This window comes from Osmerus eperlanus, chromosome 8, assembly GCF_963692335.1.
Source record: "Osmerus eperlanus chromosome 8, fOsmEpe2.1, whole genome shotgun sequence".
NCBI lineage: Eukaryota > Metazoa > Chordata > Actinopteri > Osmeriformes > Osmeridae > Osmerus > Osmerus eperlanus.
This window is the reverse complement of record NC_085025.1, coordinates 11,246,438-11,260,351: the sequence shown is the minus strand read 5'-3', so window position 1 is coordinate 11,260,351 and position 13,914 is coordinate 11,246,438. Positions and strand designations below refer to the sequence as shown.

The following is a 13,914-nucleotide window of genomic DNA, read 5'->3' as shown; positions in this document are numbered from 1 at the left end:
ATTTGAATACTAAAGATACACTCCACCTTTATAAACTTGGCTGTGAAAAAGGCTATTCATTCACAGGCAGCTAATATAAATCCTTCAGACTAACAGTGGATCAGTTTAATGAACAAACTATTATTGTTGCTGGAACTACTGTTTACATCAACTTCTCTACTTTGCTGAATCAACAAGATTTCAAATGAGAAAAATATGCTGGTATGATTTACCTTCGCCTGGTCACCTCTGAGCTTGTCATTATTGTTCCACTTGTTAATTCATAAATGTAGACTACGAAAGAAATGTAATTGAAAAAGGACAAACTTTATTAGCAAGGCAGTATACAAATATATAAAAAAGATGAAATCTTGGCCTGTATAAAAGCTTTTATAAAACTTTTTTGTTGCTGAAAGCTACTATAAAACACATGAAATATAAAAATGATTGTCTTGCTAAGTGTTTGAAAATTGGCTACTGTAGTTGTAGTATAAAACATGCTGATTTTATATGCATTATAAAAAAAAGTATCAAAAGTAACCTTTCAAACCAAAAACAGCTATATAAAACTTGTGATACTACAGGGCCATTGTTTGTAGTATAATAGCAGTGTTTTACACAAACATTTGTAGAGAACTAGGAATTCAAGTGCAGAACTGACAAACTTGATGTGTTCTCAGTGTGATTAACAACTGTAAACTTATGTTGGACTTTAGGTTTGACTTGATAAAAAAATTATCACAAGAGTAGTTAATACATTTGTTCAATGGAAACGTCTCCCTATACAGTATACTGTAAAGGTAAATAAGGAAACCAAAAACATACAATACAGGCTTTAGTAAAATCTTGTTTGTAGTTCTCACACAAGCTTCTTATATGGGGTAACACTTAAATGGACTGGCCCAATTGTCACATAAGCATAACAACATCAACCATAATCATTCGTTAGGATGACATAAGAGAGGACATTGCAGCTTGTGTTCAGCAGTGAAATGTTAACGTCTTGTCAAAAACACACTTGCTAAGGCCTCATTAGGGCCTATGTCATCAGTGAGAGTGTATTGTGACTGAAATACATAGGTTTGCAGTTATTTGGTCATGTTTGACACATTCATTTTTAGTTAGGTGTAATGCTAGGGAGCTTTAGGGCTGAAATACTGGAATCAAACACTGCTTGATTGGCCGATTGTAAAAAAACAAAACAAAAAAAAAAACAGTCCCCATGAAAATAAAACCAATAAATTAATCAGATTGTTCTTTATATTAATATGAAAAATTAATAATTATCACGAATACAGCCCTCTGCAAATTACAGGAACATTTCCCCACTTATAATACAACATACATATTAGAATAACAAAAGCAAAAAGAGAATTGACAGAAAACAATACAAATAAAATAAAACACAAAACACAAACAAATAATAGTCTTTGGTTGGTTGAAATCCAACAAGTGTGTTAAAAACACCAAACGGCATCAAGCCTCTCCCAACTGTTGTACCACAACAAAATAAAAAAATTAAAAACTCGAAGAGTGCAGGGAATGTTGATGTTTTCAAATCAACTTCTGTTTCTCTTCTGTCATTTGTGTGCATGTGTGTGTGCGTGTATTTACATGACCAGAGTCCTCGTAGAGTAAGTATTCATGTATTTGTGGCTCTGCTCCAAAGCCAAGACTTGGTCCTCTGTCTTCCCACAAGCCACCTGCTCCCATGTGCTGAGTTGCTGCAGAGACAGAGAGAAAGACAGATAAAGAGAGAGAGTGAGGTAGAAGCAGATAGACAAAGAGACAGAGAGAAAGAGAGAGAGAGAGGGGGGGGGGGGGGAGACAGACAGTATGTGTTATGGCAAGTTTACATTGTATTATCTAGTAATCTATCATGCAATTTGAAACCTAGGCTAACTTCTGACTCACACACACACCTGCTGTTGGCTGGCCATGGACCGGTGGGGGAGGTGGTAGGACTTGTGTCCATCATCACTGAGCACTGAGCTGGTTAACAGGTCCTGGGAAACAGAGAGGGTCACCTGACATTCATTTCACAATTTGTCCTCAAAGAGAGTCCATTCGTCCACCCCGGATCAGTCCTGGAAGAAGACTTTCTGTTGTCTGCCTCTAAACGCTAATGTCAATAACAGGGTTCCCTACATAAAGCTTCGTCATGGTTCATTCAAGTATTGCGTCTGTCAGGTCTTATTCAAGTCGGATAGTCCCACCTCGTTAAACCGTACAGTAAAAACAGGTTATGACCCGACACACGACAGGGGTTATGAGGTGAAAGGTCACTCACTGGTACTTCCTGGGCAGGGCCTGAGGGGGAGAAGAGCTGGGCGTGGAGGTCTTGTCCATCCCACTGCATGCAGGGACTCCTCTCACACGGCGCCTCCACCTGTGACCACAACCACAAGCTGTCAGAGCGTGTGCGGGAGCTCACCACGGACGCACGCAGAGCATTTTCACAACTGGATTTGAACCACTTGGGGGCCGTTAGCCAGAAGAATGCATTTCCCTGAACTGAAGCGCTTCAACTGCGAAATGTTAATGGTGTGATCGCAAAACAAACAGGCATGTCCGTGATGATTCATAGCATTTCACGAAGCATTCAGGGTGCTTTCACTTTTGCTTCTCCGGAAAAAGAAAGTTGGTGTCTTCCAGCTGTGTGTGTGTGTGTGGATGCACTTGTGTTCGGCTGTGTTAAAGAGAGTAAATGGAAATACCTCTTGTTTAATCTTCTTTAGAGGGAGATGCTCATCTTGCGACCCCCCCGCTGAGATGGTACACTCCATGGGCTCCTGCTTGATGGAATCTACCAATTCCTGCTCCAGAGGGGAGTTCTGAAAAAGACCAGGAAAGCCTATTGAGTGAGTGTCCACAGAAGACAGGGGGGTAGAGCCCACATCAGCAACCTTAGTTTGACTTCACCTGGTTCATTTTTATGGACACTATTCATTTATATTGTTTTTAATTGGCAACTTTAGTGTACGCTCTGTAAGCAAATGTACGTATTTTCATATTCCAAGCGTAGTCTTGGTGTGTGTGTGTGTGTGTGTGGTGTGTGCGCACGTGTGTGTGTGTGTCTCACCAGTAGTTTGAGGGATCCGTATTTGGATTCCTGGGTCAAGGCCGACCTGAAGGGAGTGGGCGTGCGAGGAGTGGACTCCATGATAGAACGTCGGATGTTGGGAGTCCTGAACCTAAGTTGAAAGAGAGAGAGAGAGAGAGAGAGAGAGAGAGAGAGAGAGAGAGAGAGAGAGAGAGAGAGAGAGAGAGAGAGAGAGAGAGAGAGAGAGAGGGTGAGTTTTGCATCGACTGTGGAACACAGACGGCTACAATAGAATGGAAGAAAGTAGATTAAAATTGAATCAGATGGAGCATGAGATCTTACATGTCGTTTTCTTTCTGCAGCCGGAGGGTGTGGTCTCGGTGTAAGGGTGTGACCAGCAGGGGTTTGGTGTCCACAGGTGAGCTCATCGATAGGCTGTCGCTGTCTGAGTGTTCCGAGCTTGTTGATTGGTTGAGAAACTGTGGTTGAATAAAAAAAAGAGACCAATGAATATGAGTCTAATCCCAAGTGTCATGGGAACCTGCGGGGTCACATCGATAGCTACGAGGCGAAAAGAAGGGTGGATAGGTGGCAGTAAGCAAGATCCAGGTCAGCTCAGATCAAAACAGTTTTCATGAAAACATGGAATAATAGAACAGTTGATGGAAAATGCAGAGTACTGGGCAGAGAAAGGGAGAGAAGGAGAAGGAGAGGGAGAGAGATGATTTTATATTGAAGCACACTAATTAGTCCTCACACGGGATGGGTGATTGATTAGACTGCATACAGTAATCAGATGGATGGTGATTGGTTCAATTCTAATTCGATTGAAACCGCTGTTGCTTAGCTACCTGCGAGGGTGAAAAGGGCAGGTTTCTGACTGGAGTACGCTTGGGCGTTGAGCAGGCGAAACTGGCCAATGAAAATGTGCCATGACCAGTCCCTGAGCCCTGATTAGGCAAGCCCCTGTTCGTTGTGGGCAAGCTCCTATTAGAGAGCGTACTGCTGGCGACCTCATTCATTGAGGATAGGCTCTGAAGAGAAGGCGGGAGCGGAGAAGGGGTCAAACCCACCATTGTGCCAGATGCTAGTGCTATGCTAATCGGTTCTGGAAGAATTTGATGCTCTGTCTATCAGTGTCGCAGTTTAAACTTCAATTTCGAGGAGGTTAGTCACTTGGCAAGACACGCTTGTTTGTGTATTTTTTGTCGCTTACTGAACAAACTTCACGAAACATCGTCTTACCGAGTCGATCACTGACTCCATGAACTCTGACTCTGGCAGGCCGGAAAGATTGGAGCTGTTGTTGCTGTTGTTGTTGTTGTTATTGTGGTTGCCGTGGACGACAGCACCCAGGCTGCGTGCCGACGAGGCGCTGCCTTCTGGGAGGCACCCCTGGTCGAGGGGCGGGGCTGGGGCGGCTGCCTGGTGGGGGTGTGAGGTCACGCCCTCTAAGCTGTCTGTCAGAGAGCCCTGGTTTATCCAGTTCAGAAATGATGGTATCATCTGACAGGGAGAGAGACAGATGGAGAGAGAGACATACAGAGGGAGATAGACAGAGAGGGAGATTGGAGGGAGAGACATACAGAGGGAGATAGAGAGAGAGGGAGATGGAGGGAGGGAGAGAGAGAAAGGGAAGTTGAGTTTGAAGCTTTGGCAGCGTAGCTGTGATAAGTGGGAAGGTAGTAGGGTTGCACAAGGGTCAAACAGGGCCCAAGATAAGCGGCCATTTCATCACTTCTGTTGTAGGCAGTGAAATTGACCCCCCAGATGTTTCCTCCCTGTGCACACACACACAAACACACACACCTTCACTGTCATAACACTGTACGCCGGCCACAGAGACACAGACACACCCATACACACTCACTGGCTGTGAAGGCTGGCCTCTCAGTTCATTCTCTGTTGACATCAGCAGCAGTTCAATCTCTTTCACTCTTTTCTCCTTCTCTGGGTCCTCCTCATTATAGTGTCTCTGGGAAGAGAGAGAGGGAGAGAGAGACAGAGAGAGAAAGATTAGAATTGTGTTACTCTTTTAATTTGAATTAATCCCTCCAAATACCTGACCATAAAAGCTGTTAGATAAAAACTAAAAAATAATTATTGTGATTAGTGGCCATGTGAATAGACTACCATCACTGTTTTTGTTCTGTTATACCTGTATAGCAGCTGTTCCATGCTGTGGAATGTTCCGGATGTTGAAATGCAACGACACAGGAAAGGGAACCTAAGACACAGAGCCAACCAGAAAACGATTAAAACTGACCGACAAACAATCATACGTATGATTGTTATGTTATCTGCCAACAAAGCTAAGACAGTTTGCAAAGACTACATTTCCCAATATAACCCCTGGACCTCAGAGTAGTTTTTTTTGCATTGTGTTGGTTATGCAAGGTGTGGTTTGGGGAAGGAGTGTCCACTCACCCTGTGTGTGTCAGAAATGTAGCAGTTGTAGTTGGTCGATAGGGGGGACAAGGGTGGGAGCTGCACATGATTGGGCGAGTGGTGGGAGAAGGCCAAGATGTGGTTGGCCTTGCCGTAACCTGTGGCGACGGCCATAGAGGCGGCGCTGGACTTGTTGGCGTGCTGCAGATAACCCTCCTGCTCCACTTTGCGCCTCATGGTGGAGTTCCAATGGTTCTTGATAGCATTATCAGTCCTAGGCAATAAACACATACACACACACGCGCGCGTCATTACAAAACTCACACACACACACCTCAATAGCATTATCTCTCACAGGCAGCAAACACACACACATACACACACACACTGTCCAAGGCATACAGTACACCTCCCCACACCCATGATTTATCATTGGGGGATCCAATTGTCTGGACGACCCGAGTGAGGCCGAACCAGTAGGCGACCAGGGGTGGGACCCTGGAGCTCCGCGTGGGCAGCCTACCTGCCAGGGAGCAGCTTGGCGATCTCAGCCCAGCGGTTGCCCAGCTTCTCGTGGGCCTGGTAGATGATCCTGTCCTCCTCCTCCGTCCAGGAGGTCTTCTTCACCTCGGGGTTCAGGTGGTTGTGCCAGCGCTCGCGGCACTGCTTGCCGATGCGCCCCTTCAGGTGCTTGGCGATGACGGACCAGCGCTTGGCGCCGTACTTCTGGACCAGCTCTATGACCTGGGAGAGGGGAGGGGAGGAAGAGGACAGGAAGCGGGGGCAGGAGGGAGGGAGGGAGGTGGGAAGTAAAGAGAGGATGGGGAGGGAGGGGTGGAGAGAAGGGGAAGAAGAGGACAGGAAGCAGGGGCAGCAGGGAGGGAGGGAGGGAGGGAGGGAGGGAGGGAGGGCAAGGGGGTAGACGATGTAGAAGGACAGGATGATATGGGGTTTAGGGGGAAGATAAAGAAATAAAGAGAGTGAGACAGGGCCATGGGGGAATGGAGAAAGATAACAAAATAATGTAGTCCTCGCAATCCAGTCAACAGCCACCTTCTCATTTCCATTCTTTCGTCAATGACTCTCCCTCTCCTCACCCTTCCCTCTCCCGCTATCTCCCCCCTACACGGCTGGGGGCACCTGCTAGTGATCAGGAAAGGGAGTTTCCACATGATACGTTAGCTTCCCCTGCTAATCATTACCTCCCTAGCATCTGCACTGAAACACAACTCCCTTTGGCTGATGTGCACCCTTGAGTGAGTTATTGAGTGAAGAGGCACCGTTGATCTCAGTGAAACTTTAGAGCTGGCTGTTCCCATACCGGATAAACTAATTCAATCTCTCTCATAAGCATGTTTCTGAAGGTGTGTTCACCTGCAGGTTGCTTACAGTAAAGTGATGCTTACTTGGACATGTGTTCTAAGGTTAGGTTCTTTCCAAAAGGTTGGCCTACATTCTGTTCTCTTTCTGGTTGTGTAACATTCTATAATGCTGTTATATAATTGTATAATGTTATGTAGGAGGTTCCAGCAGTTCTTTATTCCATGGGTATGTGGATTGCTTCAGTTAAGGTTCTAGGATATAAATGATTCTTTGTCTAGTCTCATCTTGTTTGGATCTGTACATACCCTCTGGTCCTCCTCTTTGGTCCAGGGACCTTTGATGAGTTCTGGATTGAGAACTTTCTGCCAACGGTGCTGACACTGCACATCTGTTCTGTTCTGTTGGTCCAGATAAATGTTAAATGTTAAGAGTTGTTGAGTTGTTTGTCATGGAGACTGATTAGGACAATGGTATATTCTGTAAGGCCCCAAGCATGCTTTGGAAGTTGGAATAAAAATTTGACTTGGGTGAAGAGCAAGTGAAGGTGGTTGTGTGAAGTGTGTGTGTGTGTGTGTGTGTGTGTGTGTGTGTGTGTGTGTGTGTGTGTGTGTGTGTGCATGTATATGTGTGTAGGGGATCAGCACTGTGTCTGGTCGTATATTATTCATTCACAGTGTGTGTGAGGAGCAGGTGCTCAGACAGGGCAACAATTCTAGTTTCTCATTTCCACACAAGACTGAAAAAAAAAGTTTTATTTTTGGAGAAATGAAATTGTATCACTGGTCTTCTAACACTCATGCATGATTTGTGTGTGTCTGTGTGTGTGTGCATGTGTGCGTGTGTGTGTGTGTGTGTAGGGGGGGATCTAAGTGTGTGTGCATGTCTGTGTGCATGTACAGTACACCTCATGCATAAGCCTTGGCCCTCATTGGGCTATGACTGTCATTTCCACAACCAAATCCCCGATTACCTAAGCAGATACTATGGAATACACACCAGACGTTACTTCTAAAATCAGCATCAGTACACACACACACACACAACAACTTGTGTTGGATGGAAAAAGTTGAATATGTGTGTGTGTATGTGTGTGTGTGTGTGTGTGTGTGTGTGTGTGTGTGTGTGTGTGTGTGTGTGTGTGTGTGTGTGTGTGTGCGTGCGTGTGTGTTTGTGTGTGTGTGTGCGTGTGTGTGTGACTTACAGGCAGAAAACTGGCAATTATTTTCCAGTCCTCTGAACCATGGTGCTCAACCAGCTTTTTTAATTTTTCATCCTGTAACAAATAAAAACATTTAAAGAATTGTTGTTTTTTGAAACACAAGTGTGTGAGTATGTGTGTATGTGTGCATGTGTGTGTGTGTATACCTCCTCCCGGGTCCAGCGTGTTTTGCCAAGATGGCGTTTTCCTGCCTTGGCCAGAGGCCCATCATAGTCATGGTCATACATCTCAATCTCATCGTCCTCCTCCTCACTACTGTAAACACTGAGGGGAAACACAGAACAAGGAGAGGATGAGGAAAGGAGCAAGAGATATGGAAAAGGAATGAAAGAATGAAAGAAAGAAAGAAAGAAAATTAGGGAAAAGTGAGAACACCTTTGTCACATGGGTACTGAATGAAAACCAACCCTTTCAATAAAAACACATGTACAGTACAGTAACTCAAGAGAAGAAGAAAAAAATCACTCTTTGACAGAACCAGTCATTCTTGCAGGTTTGGGTGCAGGCCCTGAGCCAGACACCCACAAGGGGAGAACAGTACATATTTGGAGAAACTGGTTCTGGGGTGGGTGTTTTTAGTTTCCACAGATACCAGGATTGGCACAGGTGATCATCATTTCATGACTTCAGCGTGTCCAGACCTGCACTTGCATTGTCAGAACAGCACGCAATCATCAACCCCATTAGCCAATCAGAGCATAGGACACATGGAAGCCTGATAGGATACCTTTGTGTGTGACAGGGGGACAGGTGTACAGGAACCCTGTGTACTAAATGTGTGTGTGTGTGTACTGTATTACAAAGGATAAGCTAAGTATGCAGATAGCCCTAAACTTTTCATCAACTTCCTTAACAACGTGTGATTCCTATTTGTCCAACTACAATATGTAAGAACAAAGGTCAATCATGAATTTGCCTAACATGAAAAAAATGTGAACTGTTAGTATGTCTTTGTCTAAAAATGTATGTAGACCTAGTCTTTATCCATTAGGATGAACTCAATAAACAATATAAAACTTTTCGCTCTTTTTTTATCACCAACAAAATTCATAGTAAAAAACAAACATGATATCTGAATAATGACCAAGCACATTTAAAGTGAGTTTAGAGGTAATATCATGGTTTATTGGAATCCCAACTTCGTAAGGGAGGCTTGGCGACTGTAATCTTGGTTTGAAGACAACGGGACATCTGAGCCAGTGCCGCCACACTCGGCTAGACTGGAAACTCAGGGGTGACTCAAGTCTAAGATACCTGGCATGAAACAAAACGTGCATGGTGCACTGTAAAATGTTTCGCCTTAATATGTATTCATGTAATTTATGCTCAGTATCTTATAGTTCGAAACTGCTCTACACTTGTGGAAGATTTAACCAACATAGCCGATTGTTCTCGAATGACTAACTAAAAAGTGAAAATGTGAGAGTGAAATTGTTTGATGTATAGGTTACTGTATAGGTTACTATACAATAACTAATCCAAGGTTTTTGTTGCACCTTGCACTTAAACTCAATAAACTCAATAAACAGTGAAAGCGATGTGTTTTAGCACACGCCCGCCTGTTTCACGTTTAGCTTCCATTGTATCCACCATATAATTAATGGAACATAATCCATATCATAAAAGAGCCAATGCACACGGCAAAGCAAACTGAACACCTGCTTTGTAGCTACCAGAACGAATTAAAAGATCGGTCGGTGTGTGAGCGTGTGAGAGGACGCAACTATTAACACACTAGCGCTCTCTCTCTCCCCACTAAAATGACAGCAGCCAGCGAAAGGAACGCGTGCCAGATGAGCTGCACCACCTGTCATCTGCGCGCCCAACACAAGTGCGCTTCTTCATACAAAACAACATACTTTTCACAACTGACCCCAATCTCGCTTACTCCATACACCACACAGCAAACTTGGAAAATAAAAGTAGTCTCAAAATAAACCACTTGGCTATGTGAACAGGCAATCAGAAACTAGACAGTAACAGGCATGGAAACGCAATGAATGAGACACACTAAAGCCATGAATGTGCTATCGACCTAATAAAGACCGGGTGATGTAGAAACGTACCTGTTTCTTGGCCGCCGAGCCATCGTAAGTTTCACAAGAGAGCGGCTTGCCGTGTGCACAGCTCTGTCTTTCAGAGTAATCTCCGGAGTAGGAAGCAGGTTGACATTATAATGCATGTAAACACCAGCGTGCCACATTAGAGCTAGCGCTCCTCCTCCCGCTTCATTTCGCGCCCCGGGGCATTGCGCAAGCGCGCCATAGAGAGAGCCTACCTTCGTGGGGCGCGTATTTCTACCCTGTCCGCGCTAAACTCTTGCTATTTTCATGAGGCTGTTTCTAGTTCCTTCAAGAAAAAAAGGAGAAGGAAGGGGGTTATTGTATCTGAGAACAATGTCAACAATTGGAAGGAATGGAAAGTAGCCTAGGGACCACAGAAAGTGAAGTGGAACGCTTTCTCCCTGGCTACCTGTTGCTCTGGTGCCCGGTGGTGTTGTGGATACAGATGTGTTGATGATCCCCCCACGCACCTACTGCGCTTATTCATATCAATTCATTCGCTTTCTTACATTTACTACTATTTTGTGCATGAGGAATGCACGCCTGTAAGGAGATAACAGTAACCAGTGTAGCCTACCTGACTCACAGAACTACCCAGGCAACACGTTTGACGTGGTTCATTCAAACGTGTAGCATTGTGTTTGACTGTGAATTAATAAAAACGAATGTTGAAAAGTCTGGAATTAAAGCTAAGGAGCGCCAACTTTCACTTGAAAAACACATGGATCCGTGTGTGCTGCTTTTTCAGGCTGTTTCTTATCCTCGTGGGTTTCTTCAGAAAAACCAACTATCTGACGTTAAAAAAATACAAATAGGCTATATCCGTGCTTTAAATAGTTTAGGCTAGTATGTACAAATTTGTGTATTTTCATTGTGTTTTTCTTGTCTTAAGCGACCGTATTGCCCAAGTCACTTATGATTATCATCACCACAAATGACGCTATTGTACGGGGTCACTCATCCTCACGTGATGGGAGCTCCACGGAGCGACGGACAAGGCGTTCCATTTGTTTCTTTTTTATTGTTGTATGAGATGTCCATTCAACCATTTACATTTGGAGGGATACTTTGTATTCAACCTAAACATACTTAATTATGAGTCAGATGATAATAGAGGAATTATGTGTTGAATGGGTCAAATGCTGAAAAATAAAAAAGTTTTGGGTTACTGCATGATAAAAATGTTTATAGACCAACTAGAAGTCGTACAACTAAAAGTAGGCCTACATGATATTCGTCATTTGTTGACTCTACTTTTAGCTGTTGGCTACATGACATGTACACCCTGTTTACATTGTTACACAATAATTGCTTTCCAATGACAAAAGAGGCATACATCCTTGTGTGTTGGAATCTGTTTTACTTTTCCCTAGAGGACAATAGTCAAAAACTACATCTTGATAAAACACACACAGAAAGTAAACTCCCCCATGGGCTTGATAAGTCAGGCTAAATCAAAGGCAGAGCCAGGCTATGCAAATTCCCTGTAGTAGGTCAAGCTAGTATACCTGAGTAACTCATTGAGTTTAGGACATTTGCATGGGCACGATTGGACAGGTTAAAAGCAGGCATTGTGAGGGTAGCCCCTTTTGCAAAGCATTGTGTGCACAGGTAGGTTCATTTGAATTATTCTACATGATGGCTCATGGCTGAATAATCATCAGGCTTTCAGAGCTCCTGAGATGCCAAATAGGTGGGGTATGTGTGTGTGTGTGTGTTTGTGTATGTGTGTGTGTGAGTGTATGGAGGGTGTAGTTTGTTCTAAAATACCACTGCAGTTGTTAATCTATTTTTCTTAATGTGAACAATGTTTTGCTATTTAGAATGTTTGTGTCTATTTAGAACAAGGTGTCATGTTAATTTCTCCTTAAACTTGAACTCTTTAAAGACATCTCTTGCAAAGGGACTGGGTTATATCCATATTTCTGCATTCTGTGTAGAGTAGTATGTCATTTGTTCTGTCTCCCTTGGGCTGTAGATGCCCTCGGGAATTATGCAAAATGTCACTTCTTACCTTCTGCTACGACATGTTCCCAGAGCAAACCAGTGGTGTAAAGTCAAATCTCAACTTGGAATAATAAGCTGTTGTATTGCTGAGTAATTTCTATAATTGAATCGGATTTAGGAGTGATCCAAATATTCCAACACAATATCGGTTAACTGTCTGTGCAAACAAACACTTTCACACCTACAAACAGATATTTGTGATGAGCTCCTTTTTAAGGACTTCAGTGGAATGTGCATCAAAGTGTGCTTTAGGGGTGAACTGTTAACATTTGACAGGGCCACACATTTATTTTACACTCTTACAGCATAATTGTATTCAGTCTATGTCTGCACCTCTGTGTCACCAACCATCTCTGGAGGTGGGAATCCGTCGCTGAATTGCTCCTCCCAAGGTTTCTTCCATTTTTTCTCTCCGAGTTTCCTGGGTGTTTTTCCTTGTCTTCTTTTACAGTAATATTTTTTGTTGGTTTAGGAAATCTACAGGTTTATGGGCATATGTGAAGCCACCTTAAAATAGGGTTATACCAATATAATTATATTACATTTTATGAACGTATTCCCTAAAATACCAATTTAGAGTAACACAAAGTAATGTGGCAAAATCTTTAGTCAGAATTGGGTGACTGAATCATCTAACTAACTCCAAGGTCAGTCATACTCACATTAAGAATAAAACAAGTTTTTCTCTTTGTGACCATAAAACAAGGATAATTGTTTTCTGTCTGTCATAATAGCACACCCAGTTTAATGTAGTTCCTCCTCTCTATGTCATGCAGGGATATTCGTCATGGATAGCAGTTTTTAGGTTTGAGATTATGGCCCAGAAACATTTCATCATGTTTACGAAAGTGTTCCCTTCACTTCACCTGTGTGACCCCTATAGTTTGAGTGTATTTGTGTGCGAGTGTGTGTGTGTGTGCACTTGTGCATGCATGCCTGTGCCTGCATGTGAACATGCGCATATGTGTTTGCGTATACTATTTATACAAATAGTGTTACAAGTAGCAGTGCAACATCAAAATACAGGAAGTGGAATCGAGTGGGGGATACCTCCACCTACGTAAGCACACTCAATCTCTCTCCACACGCATACACACACACACCCTAACTTGAGGTGAAACCCAGGGCACAATACAACTGTCTATCTCCCGTCATGACATCATCACTGTCACTATCAAATGAGACCTCTCCTTTCTTCGTTAACGTCCTCTTTCTTTCTCATACTCTCTCTTTCCTTCTTTTTCCCCAATCTCCCTCTATCTAGGCCACTTCATGACAAACTGCCACCTGCAACATAAGCCACCCCATTGAAAAGGTTTCCAGAGTTACCTAAGCAGGTGTGTCTCTTAACTCTGGCCTATTTTTAGACAGGGGACACACACACGCACAACCTCATATTTCATCTGTCATACAGATGTGCTGTCTGATCTGACTGCATCATTGGTAGTATCAGATTTTTAGTCTGACATTTTCAGCCCCAATCCTCCTCCTTTTAGATACAGATCACATCAGACCCCCACACTGATTCACTCCCCTCTCTTTCCATCTGCTTGTGAGGCACAGGTGGGGTCTAGGTCTAGCTTGTGTGACCCAAGGGCATTGGAAAAAGTGATGTCACTCACTTGGGTGACATGCACCTTGTGTGAGTGTGTTTGTTTGTGTTGTGCACAGGGTGGGCCAAGCTGGGCTTTCACCAAAGGTTATAACCTTTTACAGAACAAGAAGATGCACACACCCAAACATAACAGGTGGGTCTGGGTATGCATGTGTGCATGTGGTTGTTCTCTGCACTTTCCACATCTTGCAACCCCTTTAAACTAAGATGCAAACAAAGACAAAAGATACTCAATACAACTCTTGAAGCTTTCATGAAGACGCTTATGGAGTCCAGC

At 43.6% G+C, this 13,914-nt stretch overlaps 1 protein-coding gene across 3 annotated transcripts; it reads right to left on the bottom strand.

The window, feature by feature from the left end:
* Window positions 1-285: 285 nt before the first annotated feature.
* On the bottom strand, window positions 286-10,139 carry myb (v-myb avian myeloblastosis viral oncogene homolog). 3 transcript variants are annotated; one of them, XM_062468086.1, is made up of 15 exons: window positions 10,019-10,139; window positions 8,099-8,216; window positions 7,935-8,006; window positions 7,039-7,131; window positions 5,934-6,154; window positions 5,450-5,684; window positions 5,181-5,249; window positions 4,893-4,997; window positions 4,268-4,528; window positions 3,365-3,501; window positions 3,062-3,173; window positions 2,697-2,813; window positions 2,270-2,368; window positions 1,894-1,985; window positions 286-1,703 (listed from the first exon to the last, which is right to left on the bottom strand). In XM_062468086.1, the coding sequence occupies exons 1-15, from the start codon at window positions 10,132-10,134 to the stop codon at window positions 1,622-1,624; spliced, it is 1,929 nt and encodes a 642-aa protein (XP_062324070.1). In that variant the 5' UTR covers window positions 10,135-10,139; the 3' UTR covers window positions 286-1,621. The 3 variants fall into 3 exon arrangements, with proteins under 3 accessions (XP_062324070.1, XP_062324069.1, XP_062324072.1); XM_062468085.1 differs by having other exon boundaries at window positions 1,902-1,985; XM_062468088.1 differs by lacking the exon at window positions 4,268-4,528 and having other exon boundaries at window positions 1,902-1,985.
* Window positions 10,140-13,914: the final 3,775 nt, after the last annotated feature.

Coding starts and splice junctions, on each gene's coding strand:
- myb (XM_062468085.1), bottom strand. CDS start 10,134: ATGCATTATAATGTCAACCTGCTTCCTACTCCGGAGATTACTCTGAAA. Junction 3,174..3,364: donor CTGCAGAAAGAAAACGACAT/GTAAGATCTCAT, acceptor CTTTCAACTTAG/GTTCAGGACTCCCAACATCC. Junction 2,369..2,696: donor TAAAGAAGATTAAACAAGAG/GTATTTCCATTT, acceptor TTGTGGTCACAG/GTGGAGGCGCCGTGTGAGAG.